Source organism: Pyrgilauda ruficollis, unplaced genomic scaffold, assembly GCF_017590135.1.
Source record: "Pyrgilauda ruficollis isolate IOZ18807 unplaced genomic scaffold, ASM1759013v1 scaffold12, whole genome shotgun sequence".
NCBI classification, from domain to species: domain Eukaryota; kingdom Metazoa; phylum Chordata; class Aves; order Passeriformes; family Passeridae; genus Pyrgilauda; species Pyrgilauda ruficollis.
This window is the reverse complement of record NW_024510321.1, coordinates 1,108,686-1,130,340: the sequence shown is the minus strand read 5'-3', so window position 1 is coordinate 1,130,340 and position 21,655 is coordinate 1,108,686. Positions and strand designations below refer to the sequence as shown.

The window sequence follows — 21,655 nt, the reverse complement described above, 5'->3', positions numbered from 1 at the left end:
TGCAGATATACACCAGACAGAGTCAATATTTGTGCACACATACCCTGTAAAAAGAGAGTTTGCAAGGAAGGAAGATGATAGATCATAATCTGGTTCTGTCACCATATTGAAATATCTCACATTTAGACTGTGGCTCATATTAAGCATTTTTCCATGTTCTATTTTGCTGTTTCAACCTATTGTAGCATCATTCCATCAGACCAAAATCCTCATCTAGATCTTCATTCCGGAACATCTTTAAGCACTTTCCCTTTAGTAGGTGAGGAACAGTGAGGTTGAGGAAGGATTTTCAGCCTGTTTCTGAAGGTAATACCTCATGGATCTGCAGCAGGGATTGGGATTTATTCTAATACCATTCTTCCATTTTTTGGAATAACCAGACAGCTGGTACTCCCATCATCCAAAAAAGAAAATGAAAGACCCCAAAAACTTGGCTACTGACTTTTAGCAGGATTTCTTTTTTTACATATTTGGTACATGTTTAGGTTAATGTCCTTTTAATGACTGTTTTTGTTAGAAAAGTCTACCTCTGGTTCTACTTCGTAGACATGGTGGTGATGGTTCTGCAAAGCACTTAAGCCTGTATTTGATTTTTAAAGCCCTGGGGATGGGCTGAAATTCAAAGATTAATCATTCATTGCTACCACTGTGCATTCATTATTAAAATCTCCCACTGGAGAAGTTGGCTGGGAGCTGTGACAGGACCATGGCAGAAGAGAGCACTGCAGGGGAACTGAGGCTTAATTAATGCAGTGTAGCCACTGGAGAATATAAGATTTACCTTAAAATAAATCAAACAATCATTTCTGTCACTTGGCACACATTACCAGGGCTTTACTTCCACAAAAAAAATCTAGACTTTCTCTCTAAACAACCTGACCATTGTGTGCAACAGCCTTTGCCTTTAGGCTGACAAAAACTTGGAAACACATTGTTAATTCCTCACAATTTTCCTGGAGTGGCCAAGTGCTTCGGTGGTTATAAAATTCCATTTTATCCACTTGTATGTGCAGTCATCCATCACCAGTCTCATGCCTCCCCAGCCTCTCCTCATGCCTTTAGTTCCCCTCGGAGCTGCCTGCATGATGCTGACACCCCAAAATCCCATCAGGTTCTGGGAGAGCAATCACTCCATCTTTCTTTTGCTGATGTTTCTGAGAGAAACTCCTCTTTACTGATGAAAATATTGGGGATCTCTAAAATACAGATTCATCAAAAAGTCTAAGCAGCTGAAGTAGGAATTTAAAAAAGACATTGATGACAGCCCTTTAATGATCATTTTAATTCTATTGTTATTTTGGGCTATTTTTCTAAGCAACTTTCACACTTTCTCCCAATAGTCATCATAACCATGAGTTACTTTTTAGTGTGAGGAGTGCCAAAGATGTAAGATTTTTTTTTCTTGAAACCTGTCTGGTTACAGTTAATCTTGTGTCAGTCCTGAATAATTCTGCCAAATTAAGCATTGAACTGAAGCAAGATCAGTAATGCAAATGGAATAGATTTTTATCTGAGGGACAAGTGCTGAGATCCCCAGGAGGTGGGGAAGCATTAAGAGCTATTGATCGTATTCTTAGAGTAATTAAGACAGCTATTAACGAAGTTCAGGCAGGTTTCTCATCCCAGCTGGTGAAATAAACAGCAGAAATGTCCCATCATTACAGAGATAAAATGATTTGGGTTGGAAGGGGCCTTCAAATCATCCAGTGCCACCCCTGTCATGGCCAGGGACACCTTCCCCTATCCCAGGGTGCCCCAAGCCCTGTTCATGTCATGGCCAGGGACACCTTCACCTATCCCAGGGTGCCCCAAGCCCTGTTCAACCTGGTTTTGAACATTTCCAGGGCTGGAGCAGCTACAGCTTCTCTGGGAACCTGTGCCAGGGCCTCACCTCCCTCACAGTAAATAAGTTTTCCCATGTGCACATTGCAGTTCAGTGTCCAATTCCAGCTCAGCCCCTGCACTCCCATCCTGCTTGTTTTTCTCTCTCCAGCCCACGGGGTTTGTGCTCTTGGGCTGAGATTTGGATCATTTGTCCTTGGTGCCCAGCTGGAGCAGGAATTGTTTTGTCTCCCTGCTCTGTGCACAGAGCTCACCATGCCCTGATGTGAAGCTCAGACCCACACACTAAAGCAGCACAGAATCTGAAAATAGAAAAGCTAAAACCTGAGGCATCAGAAGTAGCAGATTATTCAGGGATAGTTACCCCATATGCTGAGAGCCAAGGAGCACCACATCAGGAGTCCATGAATTAAATGGGATCTCACAGTCCTGGGGACTGCAAACACATATTCACAACCCTACAATGGCTGCTTCAGCACCCAGAGCAGACCATCAGGCCCACATTATTTGCATGGATTTATCATCTATCAGTTTCTTCCCTGGAATTTTAGGAAATGGATAATAAACTGATCTGGCAAGACTTCACTGTTTTTACCGTGAAAAATCCAGCCAATAGTGTGTAACCTGGTATGTCAGAATCTGTTTTCACACATTCTGGTTTTGGTCAAGCTGTTGTAGAGAGTGTACATCACCCCCCAAGAAAAAAACAACCACATTTCTACAGAAATGCCTACACAAAGCTTAAATTCACACTGTTATTTTCACAAGCATTGTTGCATTGCTGAAATATTCACTCTAGAGAGAAAATCATCAGCATCACTACCAAGAAACACCACTATTATATTTAGTAGGTGCATGACATAGATGCATGCTGGAATAACCCTTACGATTAAAAAGACCCACACATTTCCATCAAGTCTTGGTTTTTTCATTCATTTTCAAGTATCAAGCACATATAACTGAAAAAAAAAATCTTTTTATTTTATTATGATTTCCAGTTTATCACAACTGGTATAATTTGGGAGGGGGAAGCTTGTTTCTGCTTTTGCTTTGACAGATTCTTCATAAATTTTGTATCACATGTTGAAAGCTCAATGAAAAGAAAACAAACCCCACATATATATCTAGCTAATTCAGGTCTATGTCATTCCTCCAATCAGCATCTTGCTGGAAAGAAAGGAGAATCATGGCATATATCATAGGTAGGTATGATTTTACCTATGGTGCAACCTAGAGGGTTTAGGGCAGCAAAAGCAATGTTGTAACCCAGATGTTTTGGTAAACAACACTCCTCTAAAATTCACCTCCAAAGTCACTGGACACGCAGTGATTCATTCTGCTACCGCTTTGTCTTGCTGCAAATGCTCAGAGTGCCAGCGTTGGTAATTATTGACAGGGTCTTGGTGCCAAAAGGGTGACTTTTTGACTAGCAAAAGGCAGGTGTTGGATGGACAGTGTGTTCTCTAGGAGGGCACTGCAGTTTCTGACCCCCAGGTACTGCCAGCTGGGTGCTGGGGCACCCAAGGACCCAGCAACAAAAGGAACTTTTGTCCTTGGGTTGATCCTTTCCCACCACAGGAAAACACACTGGGAAACACAGATGATGGTCATTGATGTCAGTGCATGATCAGCAAGGACCTAGTGCTCATTTCGGAGGAATGCCAGGGGAGTAGATACTTGCTGCTTTGATCAACACTAATTCTTGATTTCTTTATTTAAAGTTCTAGAAAAACGAGCTCATGCACTACTATACTTTTCATGTGCATTGCCCAAGGCAAATTATTACTTTGGGTGCTGGTTTGATTTTTTTTTTTTTTTTTGTGGTGTTGTTTTTTTACTTTGGAAGTTTTGGGTGGGAAGGATGGGGATGTTCATTTGTACCAGTCTTTTCAGGTAGGGATTGGAAAAAAACCTGAGTGTACTCATTAGGAATGTAAGATCATGCAGGCTATGTACCATAATTAGCAGGAGTGTAATTAACAGGGATTTATTTATTTTCAGATAAAATAATCAAAAGCCCTGTTCTGCTTTGATTGCCTATCTGTGGTTTCAATTGCTGGAAAATCAAACAGCACAGGGAATTTAATGTGTTTATAATGTCCCTGGGAGCTGTTAATGCTACTGAACAACTGGGGGTAAAATGCATCAAAATCCCTCAGGTGCCTGTGGCAAGAACAGGAAGGTGAATTTTTTGTTGTCAAATCTACTTTCCCAACCTAAACACTACATTTCATCCAGTGCATCCTTTACATTCTTACATAAATTATGAGATTAGACCTAAAACTATTTGTACCTTGAAAGAGGTTTTGTTATTTCATGGGGCCCCAGCCAGAGGAATATTCCAGAAGAGCAAATCAATATTTTCAAAGGAAATTCCATTCCTTTTCCAGTCATATACAAGCACCTGACCAGAGCTTTGGCAGGATCTGATTTTGAAATCATGGATAACAAGTCTTATTTCTTGTTCATGAAAAAGGGTTCTGCTTCTATTATTTGGAAATCTTTAGAAGGCAGATTTTAGGGTTTTGCCTTGGCCTGCACAGGTGGTGTCTGTGTGGTGGAGGCTGACTCCTGTCTTTTTTCCTCTTGCAGTGGTATTGAAAAATAGGCTGACTTTGTCTTTAAACACTCTTTCTGTGGCTGTAAGGCATTTTAATGGGAAATTTTATGGTTTAAATGGATATACAGACAGAGAAAAGGATACAATGGTGATTTTTGTTGTTGATGAACTCATGAGATTTTGAAATCTGCCTGGGTTAAAATTTCTCCTTGGCTCCATGATCTGTGGCAGCCTTAAAGAGCAAAGTTCCTTGTCCACAATCTGCATCCTAAAAAAGCAAACCACAGACTTTTCTCCTCCATCTGTCACAAGAGCAAGCCATGAACTGAAAAAGAACAATTTTGCATTAGAAGAGGAGCCACTAAAAGATGCTCCCTCTCTTGAAAGATCAAGGAGGTATGCAGGTTAGTGAGGGAGAGAATAAAGCCAGGTTTTATCCAACACTGCAATTCTCTTTATAGAAATGATTTTTTTTTTTTTTTAATACAGCAAAGCTTGCTGGACTCCCAACAGTTCTGTCAAGGGTTGGATTAGCCCTAACAGCCCTGTTTTTACAGAGTTTGAGGCACCAAAAAAAAAAAGGCTAAAGAGTGTTTTATGAGTTCCCATTGAAATGTTAGCGGCATGCATCTGGAAATTTCAGATATAAAGACAGCACCAAAGCCATCATGGTTTGATTGCCATAACTGGTATGGAACAGAACTCAGAACACCCAGAGGCTCAACCAGAGGGATTTATTCATAAGTGCTTGTGTCTGTAGGGTGCCTTTGTAAATATAGGATTTTGCCCACGCATGTGCTGTCTGAAACACTTTAAATATCTAAAATTGTTCCAGCCTTGCTGCTTAAAAGGCCACAAATACTTTAGCAACGTGCACAATATAAAGCTTCATATTGTAAAAGGAGAGTGGCTGCACTTCACTAAATTTGCTGTAACCTTGTCAATTTTGCAACACACTGGAGCTTCCTGGTTAGCAAAAATAAGGTAGCTTTCAGGAAGAAAATGCAGAACGGATCTCAAATGTGCTTCTGAAGTCACTGCACTTGGTCAGAGTGAAAAACCTAATTTTGATGTGTATTGATATGCTTCAGTTGTCATGGAGATCAGCAGGATAGGGAACGTCCAGTGCCCAAGGCCACTCGACTTTTTGAATTAGCCACAGGTTTGGGTGCAGGATCTTTTATCAGAGCAGCTTGCTTAGATCCTGGGAAATATAATGGGTTTGGAGAATCAGAAAAAAATTCAGGAGTTTCAAATTGAGCATTAACTTGGGAATATCCAAAGTAGACCATTCTGGCTCTTTGTTCTTTTCCTCATGCATTGCTCATGTGTAAGGTTGCTGGTTTGAGTGCACTGCTGGACTGAAAGGGATAGATCTGAATTTTTCTTCATCCCCAAATCAGTTTGCACCTCTGATTCTTTGAATCAGTTACTTAATGTAAAGGTGAAGGTGGAGCTGAAGCAACTGGTCACGCAGCAGTTAATGTGAGACTTCAGGAAATGGGGAAAAATTCTGACATCTCTGATCCTGAGCCTGTTTTCAGTTTATACCAAGGCTTGATGCCCATCAGCACCCATGGTCTTCCACTTAGTTTTTCCCACCATTCACACTTTTGCCTCTGTCATATGAGGACAACAGGAATTTACTTTCCCCTCAGTGTCTCTGTTTCTCCTTGCCATTGATTTATTGTGTCTCACTTCCGCAGCTGGCATTGTTTCACATCCAGTGGGGTTAGTTTTACATCTGGAGAATTTTTAGGACGTACTTCAGGCAAGTACACAGCCTGAGGTAGGGAAGGGACAAGGAAGATGGTGCTGTCCCAGTGCAGAAGGTTTTTGATCTGGAAAGACAAATTTCTTGCGAGGATCGTGTGAGTAACAGTGTGTGTCCAAGGAGCTGTGTGGTCCAAAGCAGGCAATCAGTTTTGTAAGAACAAACTCTGCCTGCCTTGGACAGTAAAAGAACAGCCTCAAAGGCCACCAGGCTACAGATGCTTAATACAGAATGAGGCCTCAATGAAGGTTGTTGAAACAAATGCAAACTACCCCAAGACAGGACCAATCCAAAGCCATGTGTAAGGTTCATATCACAGTCTTAGTCCCATCTGTATCATTATTGTGGGACTTCCAAGCTGTAATTCCTCTTTGTATTTCCAATGGAAACACTGGAGTTGTTCAGCTGATTAAGTGTCTGCAAGCCCAGGCTTTTTTAACAAAGGTTGTGCTCTCTTTTTTCACGAAGGAGTGTTGTAGAGATGGGTTGTACCATGAATCTGCAGGGATATTGTAGAACATGTAAGGCAGGTGAGTCAAAACAGCGTAACTGAAGCTTCAGGGCTGCAAATTATATAAACCCAGTGTAGTTATAGTGATGCTGAGCTCTGCCAGCTGGCAGGAACCAAAACCTGTCTGTAATGCTTGAAAATCCACTTCTTGTGTCAGCCTGGGACAATAAACTCTCAGTGGGCTTTGCTCGTTTGCTTTCTTCCAAGGACAGTGAGCTAAATCTCATTGTCAGGTATTTATGCCTAGGTTTGGATATTCATAACAGTAAAGTATTCAAAATGTTAATTTATGTAAGAATCTCATTTGGCATGGTACATTTTTCTCATTGAACCTCCTATTGTCTGCTGCACCTCAGTGATGTTACTGCACCTCCAGCAGAATTATTCCACAGTGCACGACTTGGATCTGTGCCCTGCACTCAGAGACAATAACCCAGCTTGGGAAAACAGGAGCTCCAGAATTAATACAGGGCAAGAATCAGGACACAGAACCTTGAAGCTACAGTTGTTTTTGTTGGAAGAATTCTGCCCTCTGCTACCAGCTTTATTCTCTAGCACAGGCAAATATTAGGCTTAATCTCGTCAGTATTTAACTCCAAGTATAGCAATGGTGTTCTCCTTTGTTTTATGTCCACTCTGTAGAAGTTAGAAAAGGCAAGAATCAGCACTGTAGACAGAATTTTTTGCTCTCTTTGACCATTCTGTTTCACCTTCAAGCCTCAGATCTACTCAAGGATCAGATCTACTGGACAAAAAGTTCCAGTCCAAATTCATGTTTGTTAAACATTTGTTTTTAACCACAGCATTAATCTGCAAGCAGTCATTCAGCTTCAGCTCCTTATTTTGGTGCCATTAGCAAGGAAAAGTAGAACTCTAGGTAACAAGACTAAGAATTTGGGATTTGTTTTCCATTAAAGGCTAGAGACACAGTTTCCTTTTTTTTTTTTTTTAAATTTGGTTTGGTTTGGTTTGGTTTGGTTTTCTTTCATGAAGAGCACAATATTTGTTGTATTTTTAGCAAGACAGCAGGGCATCTACCTGGTTTAATAAATCAGTCCTGCTGGGCTCCTTCTACAGTCAGTAGAGACCTACCCAGTCCAGAGAAGAAAATCCTTTAGTACAGGATTTTCACTTTAAACAACTTTTTTTCACTCCTTATTTCACTTTAAACAACAATTTTAAAATAGGTCAGGTAAATCTCACTTTATGGCCGGTTTCTCACCAGTGACTGCCAAGCTGGCATGGGGTGACAAGGAAAAAGGCACGCAGCTAAAAAAAATTAGGGGAGATAACAAAGACTAAGAATTTGGGATCTGTTTTCCATTAAAGGCTAGAGAAACAGTTTCCTTTTTTTTTTTTTTAAATTTGGTTTGGTTTGGTTTGGTTTGGTTTTCTTTCATGAAGAGCACAATATTTGTTGTATTTTTAGCAAGACAGCAGGGCATCTACCTGGTTTAATAAATCAGTCCTGCTGGGCTCCTTCTACAGTCAGTAGAGACCTACCCAGTCCAGAGAAGAAAATCCTTTAGTACAGGATTTTCACTTTAAACAACTTTTTTTCACTCCTTATTTCACTTTAAACAACAATTTTAAAATAGGTCAGGTAAATCTCACTTTATGGCCGGTTTCTCACCAGTGACTGCCAAGCTGGCATGGGGTGACAAGGAAAAAGGCATGCAGCTAAAAAAAATTAGGGGAGATAACAACTAAAAGACAACTTTGCTGAAGAGCACCTGGGCTTAGTCTGTGTCAGGATGAGAGGGTGAATGGCTCTGCCTGCACACAGTGGGTCAGAGCTGCAGCCACTGCAGTGGGATGGAACTGTAGAATCTGTTTGTTGTTCACAGAATAAGTTCTGCTTTCCAAACTTTGCCATCTGATCTGTAAGGGCGTGGGGTTTGTAAATGGAGTTGGTGTTTTGAAGGCAAACAAGTGCAGCTTCAGGGAATCCTCAGCTCCTGAGCAGCAAGGAGGAGATTTCTGCCAGCCTAGAGAAGTATCAGCTGAGGGGAGGAGGGTGTGTGATATAAATAATATATTAGACAGATCTACTTTTCAGCTTTCTCCTCTCTCTCCCATACAATCCCTCTGCTTCCACTTTGGTTAACTTTCTACTGTATTTTCAATGCTTTATTTCATTGGTTTGTTTCTGCATTCCTTCTCCTGCTACTACACAGCTGCCAATCCTACTCATGGTGGGGTTACATAGAATTTCTTGAGCAGGGTGCACAAAAGATTTTCCACGAGGAGCAGTTTTAATTTGCATGAATCAAGTTCTACCTTGACTGAGTTTCCCAAAGGATTCCCCTTCAGCACATTCAGAGACAAGGCACAAACCTCATCATTCCCCACGTGTTGGTAGTGACCTAAATCCAGGACCCTGACCATTTTCATGATGGATGTACTTGGATAATGCAGCAAAACCTGGATCAGCATGCTCGTTCCCCTCCTCTTAAGCACCTCTGAGACATCTAGAATGGAATTACAACTCCTTTTGCCTCAGATTTGTGTTCTCTCTCATTTGCATCGAGACGTCCCGGTGTTCGGTGGCCTTCAGCCACATCATCCATGGCTCATTTCACCCCGGGAGTGTTTAACTTTTTCTTTCCCCTTCCACCCTAGCACCCTCCCTCTTCCTCCCAGATGCAGCTGCAGTCCCTGCCCAGGACACTTGCGGTGAGACTCAGCTTGTTTGCCTTTAGCTGTCTAAAGTCTCGTGCTCGATCTGAGCAGTCCAGTCGTCGTCTGTGGCCACTCGGGGACACCAGGGCACCTCCGTCAGACAGAGCATCCCCTGTGCCTTAGATGTCTCTGTCACACAGGCCAGCTCAGCCTGGAAGTCCCTGCTCTTTCCCTGAGTGAGCTCAAGGTGATAGTTCAGTTTGGAATCTGTCTTTGGCACGTAGAGTTAGATGTGACCGACTCCGTCCTCTGTGTGCCTACAGAGGTCTGAGGATCCTGCCCTGATTCGTGCAGTGTCTTCGTAGCCATGCTCTCATTTTAATTCATTTTCTTATATTTGTCTATTTTTTTTCCTCCTTTATATTTTTTTTTCTGGTTCCTGCCTCCTCTGTCTCTTCTCTCTTTCTCCCTTTCCTTCCACCAACGTCTCTACTTGGATAATAAATAAAGTTTGCAAAATAAAAGGGGAGGGAGAAAGGAAAAAATATCTATAAATTCTGTACTCTAAAGATCTGGGACACTTTACACCATCTAAAATCAGAGAGGTGACTCTACCAAAATTAGAAATGGCAGAAAATAAGTGCTAACAGCACAAAAATATTAAGGTTTTCCTAAGAAGTTCTAGCATTGTTTTCCATCACAAACCCATGTGTCAATGTCCCCTCACTAGGTGTGGAGCAGCAGTTAATCCATAGATAATATTTTCAAAATCAAGTCTGTTTTTTTCAATAATTCTAGTAAATACCACGTGCTGTCACATTAGATCTCTTCACCAGGAAAACCTATAAAAAAATCAATCCCTGTCAAATGAAACAGGACATAAGCAGTAAAGGAAACATGGATGGGAATTTATTTCTAGGTTGCCATGGCAACATTAAGTATATCATTGAAGACCACAAACCTCTACAACAGCCCATGGCTAAGACTTTTCAAAGTGATTATTGATTTTTAGTTGTTTCCTTTTCAGGTTCTGAACTTTAATATCCCTCATAAGTGCTTCTTTTCAACACGGGCTGAGCAGCCCTCTTGTGGTAAAAATTGGTCTGAGAAATGTGTTTCAGGTCAAGTGATCAAAAAAAGGAGTGGCACTCAAAATCCATAGTCACTTCTGAAAGGCTCAGTCACAATAAAATGGAACTATCCCTTAAACCTCCTTGCTCATTTTTGATCAGTCTAAGTGGGCAATTAATCCCCAACTCAGTTCTGTGAAAAGCAGGTGGTATGAAAATTTAGCACAGAAATTCTAGTGTAAAAGAAGCAGTCATTTTCAAGTTTACTTCCTCAGCAACAACCAAAAAATGAAATTCATTTTATGATTGAAACATGGTTACTGTACCAATTTGCTGGATGTGTCCATGCCACAAGACTGTGTTCTTTCCATCTCTTATACTGTAATATTTAATAACAAGACAATTATCAGGCTTTAATTATCCCAAAGGAAGCAAAACATAACTCCAGAAATGGGGATTGACTTAAAGGAGTTAAAAGTAGGGGGAAATGTATGTTTTCAATTCAACTGGTTTACTGTTCAGATTATAAATTCCATGAGTTGTGAACACAGATCTTTGACTGTGTAACAGAAACAGAGTTGGGTTTGTTTGAACAAACTTAAATGTTTGCCTTGAAGGCAATTGCTTTAAAAATCAACTTTATTATCTTTATATTAATGGAGATTTATCCTTTATTGTCCTTTACATTAATGGAGATTTAGTCAGGGTACTCAGTGGTGTTTGGTGTTCATCTCGTCCTACAGTGGACATCTAAAACAGGTCATATGCACCTGTTTTAAATAAATAAATGGGCATTAATAAATGGGCATTTCTCTCTCAACCGTTTATTCTGATGATTCTCAGTGTCCTAAGGATGTCCATTTTGCTTACACATCTATTCTGTAAACATCCAGCCTCTTCTGAGGTGACTCCCACCAAAACAACCACGTGTTGAAAACAAAACAAAAACTCTCCCCTTGAAAGAGGACAAGAAATCACTGTTTTCAATTTTCATATTTTTCAGCCCAGATATAAAATCTCTTATAGGATCCCTCCAAATGCCTCCATGTTTGAGATTACCCTTGTGAATGATTGATTTAAATGAGCCTCTCCTGGCTGGTTGGAAAGGAACTATTTTGTTCTCTGTTCCTAGAATCCAGCGTGCAGGGATCAAGGTCCTCTGCTCCACGGTGTGTGAGCCTGCTGCTTTGATGAGCACACTGTCTTAGTGTGTGTGACAAAAAATAAGTGGTACCTCCAAAACTACCAGCCAGATTCCATACTGAGCTCCCTCCCCATCACTGAGGAAGATGGAAAAACAGCTTTGGTGTCCTTACTAGAACTCTTTGTTAAAAAACAAGGGATCCACACTACAATGGAACACCTGATCCAATTCACCTTAGATTGATCCCCATCCTACGAGTTTATGTTACTCTCTGATTGTTCTCCATGAGCATGCAGTCAACTCTCATTTAATCTATTGTTCTGTGACCCCTTGTACAAAACCTTGCAGGTCCTGTGTATTTTGGATGCCTTAGCGCTGCCCCCCTGCCCTCAGGGTGTTTGAGTTTTGGTTTGTCCGTGAATCAGCACATCAAAACGGCCAGCAACAGCCAGTGCACTTTAATTTTTATTTAATCTTTTAATTTCTGCTTCAGTCAAGCAGCTGGTTTGTGCTGTGAGTCCATCCTGTCGTGTCTGCTTTCCATCTTTGTGACGTGTCTCATGAAATGTGTTGAAAGTGACCTACCTTGGCCTGTTCACGATATGCTGAAAAAAATGCTAATCTTGTCATATTTAGCAGCTGCGTTCAGAAATGCTACTGTAAGCCTAAGAGGGCTAACCAGCACTCTTGCAAGATGTCAGAACTATCAACCATTACCCTGTAAGTGTACGCACTCCTGTGACATTACTGTGTGTGTATGACGCATGTTGCAGTTAAATGAGTGGATGAGAGCAGAGGGGAAAGCAGAGAGCAAAGCATTCATTTAGTTCTTGTTGCATGTAGAATTTTTTCTTTGTTCTTGTTCTGTGCTTTTGCCAATGCGCCACGATCGAGGATTTTAAGGTTGTTTTAATTTTTTTCTTTTTTTTCTTGTAATTATGGCTGATGCAATTGATGGTTTTGGGTAGTGTCTGTACAGAATTAATAGCTGCTCTTTATTGTACAGCAATTGTGCCTTCATACTGAGAGAAAATGTTTCTCCTGAAAGTTTCCTAGAAAAACTGTGTGAGGTTAAGTCAATCAGACACTCCGTGGATATAAAACATCTTTTGTCCATTGAACTGAGTGAAGTTAACTTAATAAACACCCAGGGGTGAGGAAAGGCTAAAGCTGACCTCATATCAAAATGAATTGTGTCCATCAGAAGTTACAGAATCATAGAATCACTGAGCTGGAAAAGACCTGCAAGATCATCAAGTTCAGTCCAATATTGTCAAATATTGTCAAATACAGAGTGAGGCATCCAGAAGAGTGAATAAAAGCCATTCAGCCAAGAGCTGTGTGAATTAATCACTATCCTATAGTCCATCTGACCCCTTGCTCCTTGCACAAGAAGCCCACAGGTTTTCACAGATTCATGGAATCATTAAGGTTGGAAAAGAGCTCCAAGGTCATCCTCTCATTTTGTTTAGAAGAGGTGCAATTTCAGACATCTGTAATATGTTTCCAGGTGATCTGTCTCCTGAATTTCACAGCAGTTCTATAATTGTGTATCAACATTCTCTGAGGTGTCCTGACACACAGACCCAAAACTCCAGGATTTTGCTAAAGAATATTAGTAGTTATCTTCAACACCATTAAGGAAGAAAGATTGGTTTGTAACTTAATTGCATATTTGGTTATGTTTTTTTAGTTAAGAAAAATAAATTAAAGTGAATTTTCTGTGAGATTTCATATATCTTTGAGGTATTTAAGAAATAGAACAATGAAGATGCTGAAAAATATTCAGTCAACAGACTGGAACTGTGCAAAAGCAGATAGAAATAGAGAAGACAAAAAGGAGCAGCTCCATCTTCTACACAGAGAGCAGCTGAAGACTAAGAACAGTTAGGTAAAACTAGGATTTAGGTTTAGGAGGAGACAGTTTGAAATATAAAGTTCAGTGCCTAATGAACATCCTGATGCAGCACAGATGTCATGTTGGGTCTTTGCAGAGAACTAAGTTTTACATTAAATGCAGCATTTCTGAAAGATGGGAGACTGATAACTCTCTAAGGTGAAATTCTCTACCTAGTCAAGGGCAAGAAGAGTTCAGCCTAAACAGGAGGTATTTTAACCTATGTTTTTTGTGTCTGTTGAAGTATGAAAGTCTTGGTAATCTTCCCTGTTTTTCAAGTCCTAGGTCTGAATATGTGGTTTATGCATGGGAAAATTAAAAATCTGGAATTATTCAGGTGTTACCTCAGGTGTTTTGGAAGTGATGCTGCAGACCTAATTAAATTTTGGAAAAGATCTGTCAAGGAGATTACTGAGGTTCCTGAAAGTCACTTTAATATGTTCAGCATTTTGTGATAAAATAGATCCTTCAGTTTATTAAACATGAGCTGTGTTGAACTTTTCATTATAATGACATCCTGTGCATTCATGGTTTGCTCTTTATCCTTCAGTTTGAAATATTGTCACCATTCTTTTTTGCACAGATTTATCACGGAGATGATGAATGAACCATTGGCCAGAGAAATTGGGTTCCTCTAATCTAAACCTCACAAATCTACAGAGCTGAAATTTGTGTGACAAACTCAGTCCAGGTTCCCTCTGAGGTCAATGGATAGATTTAGGATGTGATAAGAATTTCCTTAAGGGCAGAAGATTTGTCCTTTTGTGTCAGTGGTTCTTGCTCTTCATTGACAATAAAGGGAATTTAAGTCTGCATTTAATTTAACTAAAAATAGATGCCTTCATTGCAGATATATCACAGCATTAAGTTAATCAATATATACATAAATAGATGTACTCAATACCCACAGGATTTACAACAGGAGTCACCTTTTGTTAAAAAGACATCTGTAGTGCACAAGAATTATGTTATAAAAGTGTATTTTTCTCTGCATTGGCTTTAGAGACATTTTAAAAATAATTTCATTATCAATATCTACACTACATAGTGTCCAAACTTCGGTGAGGTAAATGTTGCTTTTCAAGACTACACACCTTGATGTCTTCATTGCAAAAGTTCATATTTGATCAAAGTATTTCATTTAGGACAGCTTTTGAATTGGGCAATTCCCTTACTGTAGAGAGGCAGGACTAAATGGCAAACAAATAATCTAATTTTCCTTCAAAGTCTATGGTTTCAAGATTTTTGCTTCTTTTTTGATTTTTTTTCTCTCAAAAAGGTTCAGAGGTTGAAACTTCAGCAGTCTCCTTAATAAATGTGGACGTGCAATGGAAATATAAAAGCACAATTCTTTCAAATACTGGTCAAATTAGACAACATTCATATTTAGGGTTTCTTTTAGCATAAAATTCTAATTTCATTATTCCATAGAGGAGTGAGGGAGAACAGAGACACCATTATTTGTTTGTACTAACACTTAATGGAAATTTCACATTCATAGCCATGCTACTGGAGAAAGTCTTGTGTTTGAAGGGATTTTAAGGAAGATAACAGCTGGAAAACAGAGTGTCAGCCTCAACACAAATTGATATTCAAATTGCTTTTGGGGTTTTTTTTAAAGTAACCTTAAGACTTGACTCTCCCTGGGGGAATATGAGCAAGGCTTTTGCTAGACCTTTTGGAGAACATTATCTTCCCAACAACTGAACAATTATTGTCCTCAGAACTTCTAGATCCACCCCCTCCAAGTTTCTTGCCTGTCTGAAAGAGTGGGGAAGAAAAGAGGATTAATATCTTTGGCTGTCACACACCTGAGAATTCCACTGTATCCTTTAAGATTTTCATTCCCTGTTGCACATAAACTGACACATCTCACAGGACCTGCTTTAAGTCTTCTCTCTTCCCAGTGTTCATGAAAAAAAAAAAACAATTTATCATCACCATTTATAAGCATTAATGTCTCTCAAGGTTTTTCTTATCATTAAGATCTTCTTTTCCTCTTTATTGATCTTTATGTTATTTAATGCATTTTCTTCCTCGCTTTTATGACAATATTGAAGACAACACCTCAAATAAGTTGATGATGGCATTATATTTCCACATCCTACAAACTAATTATGTGATTAATGCCAGAAAACTGACAATAAAAAAGACTTCCTCTGCATATTCCCCTGAATTAATCTCCCAAGAGTGCAGCGAGACAGAACATATTAATAGACAATTCTGTTCTGACTTTTAGATCAAAACAACATTTGTCCTTTTGTTGTTGTTGTCATTAAGTCTGAATATAAATGATAGAAGATATGGAGAGATTATTTTTTTTGTCCAGTTTATTACCTTTAGCTTGTTTTTTTTTTTTAATTCCATTACTACTTTATGACACTTATATTCTTTACATCCCTTTTTTACAGAGACAACATCATTCTTTAATCTCTTCCTCAAAGTTTCTGTTCCTTTTTATTAACCTGATTGTATGTCCATAGAGAAAACTTTATGACACTTCTATTCTTTACATCCCTTTTTTTACAGAGACAACATTATTCTTTAATCTCTTCCTCAAAGTTTCTGTTCCTTTTTATTAACCTGATTGTATGTCCATAGAGAAAAAGGACTAGAAAGGACTCCAAAAGCTCTTCTACACTGGCTCACTCCTGTATAGATTACTTTTTTAGATATCATCAAAGCTAGACACTGAATGCTCTTCATCACCCTGCTCTGAGGTTGTTCCTCTCTTTTCAAAAGATTTTGGCCAATGTCTAATTTTATCACCCACAAGAAGTGTGTTCTCTGCTTGGTGGTGTGAGGTTTGGTGTCCATCAGATTTCTGGCTCAGGTGTGTCCAGTGCAGTCTCCAGGCAAGAGCTGGGATAAATTTATCCCCATTGGAGCCCAAAGTCTGACTGAGAGACACCAGCACTGCACTCATGTCCCATTCCCAGATCACTACTGAAGATAATTGTGCTCACAAAATTCTTGAAAGTGTATTAATTAAATCTTCTAAAACAAACAGATCAGTTTGGGTTATCACTGAGCATGAATTAGAAATTCAAACCTGTCTGCAATGAACCAAGTAGATAAAAGCAGAGGGACACTGAGTTTGAACAAATATGCAGCTCTTTGAAAAATCTTGGCAGTTTTTTGCCTTCCTTTGTCCTCCATCTGCCTTCTTCACTTACCTGAACATAATCAATTATATTCTTCCCCTCTGAAAATATCTTGGAGGTTTTTTAGGTCACTTTGTTTGTAATAAAGCACTTGCCTTATTTTCAGAACATTTGCTTTCTCTTTGCTCTTTCTTTTGCTGCTCAATCAGACAGTGACGCTCACCAAAACATGCACAAGTCTTTGCTGGCCCCTGCTTTGGGTCAATTTCACCAGTAATGTGTTCACATGTAAAGCATTCATTTCCAACCCTTTGGTTTATATCAGCTGAGCTTAATTTCCCTTTAAAGTCTCTTTATACTGAAGCAGTGAAATAGTTAAACAGTGGAATTGCACTTAGGTTTCCAACAGTATAAATTAAGGCCAAAATCAAACCTACAGGAACAGTTGTGAGTACAGGAACATGCAGGGGGGTTAACTTTTACTTGTATGGCTGTTGGTTTTTTAGCTTTATTTGTGTGGTTGTTTTGGATTTTTTTTTTTTTTCTGTGCAGAAACATATTCACACACACACACACACACAGAGAAATCAACAAAAAGAAGTGATTTCAAACACTCCACTGGGATTAAGCAATTGGGTGAGAGGTTTATAATTGTACCATAGTAGCAGTCTGAATCCCTTAGCAAAATTCCCCTCATTTTTTGGCATGGTAGGAGAAAATTCCTGCTTATAATAATGCAAATAAAAATAGCAGCAGCGAGCATTAAGCATAATTAATGTGCCATTACTGTAGCAGTGTGAAGAAGGGGGAGCAAACTGCAGTGTGTGTGCAAAGAGTCTTTGGGAACAATTAGGAATGTTGCATATTTGTTTGTATAATTACGCCGTGTACGTATTTCCCAAAAGTCTGTCAGCAAAATATTTTCTGTGCTTTCTTCTTTAATTAAAGTGCAGGTTGCTAGTTGCAAGGCTGCATTAAAGTTCTTTCCCTCTGTTGTGACAGGAGACTGGCTCGCTCCACCCTGCTGCTGATCCCTTTGTTTGGAATTCACTACACGGTGTTTGCCTTTTCTCCTGAGAATGTCAGTAAGAGGGAGAGGCTGGTGTTTGAATTGGGACTGGGATCCTTCCAGGTGATTATACACTGAATTCAGCTTTCCTTAGAACCAAACCCCTGTTCTTTATAACTACTTTGCATGCACAGCTCTCAGAGTGTGTCTCTGCTCATTTATGGGTATGTTTTGCATACCAGGATTTTGGGTTTGTTTGTTTGCTTCTTGTTTCGTTTTTTTTTTTTAACTCCACCTATTTTCTATTGAATGCTTTATTAAAACTATACTATAGTCTATATTACCTTAATACTATATTATAACTATACTAAAGAGATACTAAAAGATACTAAAGAAAAACCTGTGGCTGCCTTCAGACAGTCAGGCTCAGCTTCAAGTGATTGGTTAAGGAAACAAAACAATCCTCAGCAGAATCCAAATGACAAATCCCTTCAGGTAAATAATCTTCCTAACACATTCCACATGTGCAAAAACAACAGGAGCAGCAAGTAGAGATAAGAATTGTTTTCTCTTCTTCTCTCTGTGCTTCTCCAGAAAAAACTCTGGGAGAGAGAATTATCTCTCTCTCTGTTCAGAGAATGTGAATTCCACAATTTTCTGTCATTCCTTCAGGATTTGAATTACTTTCTTTTTTTTCCTCTCCCATTTCCCTAGGGTTTTGTTGTTGCTGTTCTCTACTGCTTCTTGAATGGGGAGGTAAGATTTTTAATATTAAATGTCCTTCACCTGTCATCCACATCCCATTTTCTTGTGGGAGTAACTGCTGTTCTAACTGTCCATTCTAACTCATTATCTACCATAATCCCTGATACTTTAGTCTGAATCTCACAATTCTCAGAAAAAAAAAAAATAAAGAAGAAGAAAAAGTATTTATGATATCTTTATCAAACCAAAACATTGGCCTTACCAGAGATGTTGGCTCAGATTAAGGCTTCCTGACAGGTAGGATATGGACAGGTCTCTTTTGACATGTCATCCCAGGTACAGAATTTTGCTCTGATTTTGTTGAATTTTGCCCTGTCCTTGCCAGCCCACTCTCCCAGCCTGTGCAGCTCTCTCCAAGAGGTCTGACACATCTCTGTCCCCCACCCAGTTTGGAGCCATCAGCCAAATTGGTGATGGTGCTTTCAATATGAGATTCATCAGAAGATGGTGAGGGCCTGGCACACGTGAAGCTGTGGCTGCCCCTGGATCCCTGGAAGTGTCCAAGGCCAGGCTGGACAGGGTTTGGAGCACCCTGGAGTAGTGGAAGGTGTCCCTGCCATGGCAGGGGGTGGAAGAGATGACCTTTAAGGTCTCTTCCAGCCCAAACCATTCCATGCCCTGTGGAACAGTGTGGGCTCCAATATCAATACCTGGAGGACACCATTAGTGATAAGATACCAGGCTAAATAAAAAACCATTGTTCACCTCGCAGTGTGGTCTCCTTCCCCTCTTGCAGATCATCTACCCACCCTAAATCTGGCCAGCTTTCCTAGGAAAAGGCTGAGGAGAACAGTGTCAAACCCTCCACTGAAGGCTGAGTTTTCTTGGGCACCACCCAACTGGTGCCAGCTTCTCTCCTGAGCCCTGCCACCTTCACCCCTACACACACACAGCCCAAGGGTGTCAGGTGCCCAGAGCCATCCCCCAGACACCACCTGGGTGCCTTGCAAGCCTCACACTCCTCTCAGCACATGGCAACTGCTGCTGGCCACATCTGTGGTTTCTTCTGCTTCTCCTGTTCCAATCTGCATTTCCCTTCCTGTTTGTCTGACTGAACAGCTGAAGTAATTGTTTTCTGAATTGATGGAAAAGGTTTCCCTGCTCAGTGTTGCCTTAAGAGGAGCATGGAACGTCTAGAGTTCATCCATTCTCTCCTCCACTGCTACACATCTCTTGGGCAGCACAACAGTTGGAGTCTTCTCCTAAAATCAACTTCTTTCCTCCTTTTCAAGGGGGCTGACTGCTGGTATAGCCTGGCATTGCTGATCTCTGGTACAAAGAGGTCTCAAACTCCTTAATCCAAGTGATTCCCTCTCAGATAAACCACAACAATCTCCAAGCTCATCAAACAAACTTATGGGTTGTCTTTGCTCATGGGCATAGTCAAGGTCTCCTGAATTCCTTTGGAAGGAGTGTGTGGGGGGGTGGTTCTTAGCCAAACCAACACAACCAGGTTAATTAAAGCCATTTTCCCTCTCAAGATATCAGAAAATGGTAATTAGAGAATGTCTTGTGCCTCCACTAAATTTCCTACAGCAAGAAAATGTTTGGAATATCACACTCTTCCAGGTGCAAACTATTCCCTTTTTACAGAGAAAATATAACTCAATTCTCTATCTAATTTTTAAATATCTATGTTTTAGACAACTTTAACCCAAATAGAAATTTGTAGGTCTTAGAAGGAGAGTGTAAGTTTTCCAGTTGGATTTTTCCTCCCTGTAGTTTTTTTTTTTTCCATACAGTTGAAGCCCTTGTTTAGCATTTTGACTTATACTCATCCATTTTGACAATATCAGTCCAGGAAAATTCATCAATGACTGTTACAGACAAGACAAACATCTTTGACACAGCAGCTCATTGGAGATTGGAAAAATATATTGGGAAAACATCTCTACATATTTCCTTGTTCTTACACTGTTTCATTCAGAAATACAATACAGGAATGAGTAATCAAGTAAATGTTGGCTCGAGCTACTACAACCTCTCTTATATTAAATCTTTACTATTTTATATATTTATACACTTGTGCACACCCCAGAGTGTTGTCAGGAAACTGGTAATGAGTGAAAAGTAGAAAAGCTGTGGGATTCTATTGCCTGATTGAACTTCTGACCTTGAATTGTTTTACTCTTGGTGATTTACTGTGGATGCCAATAAAAAAAATAACCTCTCAAGAAAAGGAGGGTGGCACAGATGTGCATTAATCCCAGAGCTGGTCTGCTTGGAGAGGATCTGAAAGCAAGAGGCAAAATTTTGTGTAAACATCCATCCATTAATGGCAGCTGAGAGAAGCTGCCTCTGTGGACAGGGTGTTTCAATATTATCCAGTATTTTTGATTGCTGGTTTCTTTGGCTCCTTGCTGTATCTTTGGTACTGGCCAATGATGAAAACAGGCTATTTTTTCCTCCAGGTGGTGTTTGATCAGGTCTTCCATGCACCTCTGGACTGATCCTAAATTATCCGAAATCAGACACAGAACCTGGGCTAGGCTGTAGTTCCCCACTACACGCCCAGACCTCTTCCCAGCCATGGAAAAGTAATTTCAGATTTCGCTGAACTGAGGAGTTTAATAATAAGCTTAAAACCAGTTCTGTCGAATTGTGGGGTTTTTTCTAATCTTGATAATTTGTCAGCATGTCCTCGAGCGGCTAAGTACATAAAAAATGACCTTTTGAAGTTTCTCCCTAAAGGTGCAATCAGAAATAAAGAGAAAATGGAGGAGCTGGAAAGTCAACCGGTATTTTGCTGTGGATTTCAAACATCGCCATCCTTCTCTAGCGAGCAGCGGAGTGAACGGGGGGACACAACTCTCCATTCTGAGCAAGAGCAGCTCTCAGATTCGGATGTCCAGCATAAATGCAGAGAACCTGGCGACATGAGCAGCTGAGGAGAGCAAAGCAACCAACGAGCAAACCAAAAACCATCCCTTGGAAAAGAAAAAAAAGAGGAAATAATAGTTTTGGTGGTGGTGCAGGTCTCGCTCCCTTTCCTTTCCTTTCCTTTCCTTTCCTTTCCTTTCCTTTCCTTTCCTTTCCTTTCCTTTCCTTTCCTTTCCTTTCCTTTCCTTCTTTCCTCTCCTCTCTTCTCCTTTCCTTTCCTCTTTCCTCTCCTACCCTGAGGTGAAAAAGCAAATGAAATGTGTAAATATCTCTTTTTAACAGTCACTGTAAATACCCAGCTGTACTCAAGGCCATTAATGGAGAATGTTTAAAAGACAAACAAGAGGCCAAACCCACCCACTCAACTATTCCCATTTCAGAGCATCTGCGAGTAATCCGTGTCCGTCCAAAGTAACAAGTGATTGCTGTGCAGTTGTGATCCTTGGTTGCCAAACTGATCCTACTCTGTGAATGGAC

The 21,655-nt window shown here is 40.1% G+C and overlaps 1 protein-coding gene across 1 annotated transcript in view; it reads left to right on the top strand.

Moving 5' to 3' along the window:
• Positions 1-21,178, top strand: part of ADCYAP1R1 (ADCYAP receptor type I) — a 113,847-nt gene extending 92,669 nt beyond the window's left edge. Inside the window, exons 13-15 of the mRNA XM_041488035.1 lie at positions 17,527-17,656; positions 18,248-18,289; positions 20,990-21,178. Coding sequence (XP_041343969.1) covers positions 17,527-17,656; positions 18,248-18,289; positions 20,990-21,178 — 361 coding nt within the window. The remainder of the gene's footprint in view (positions 1-17,526; positions 17,657-18,247; positions 18,290-20,989) is intronic.
• Positions 21,179-21,655: the final 477 nt, after the last annotated feature.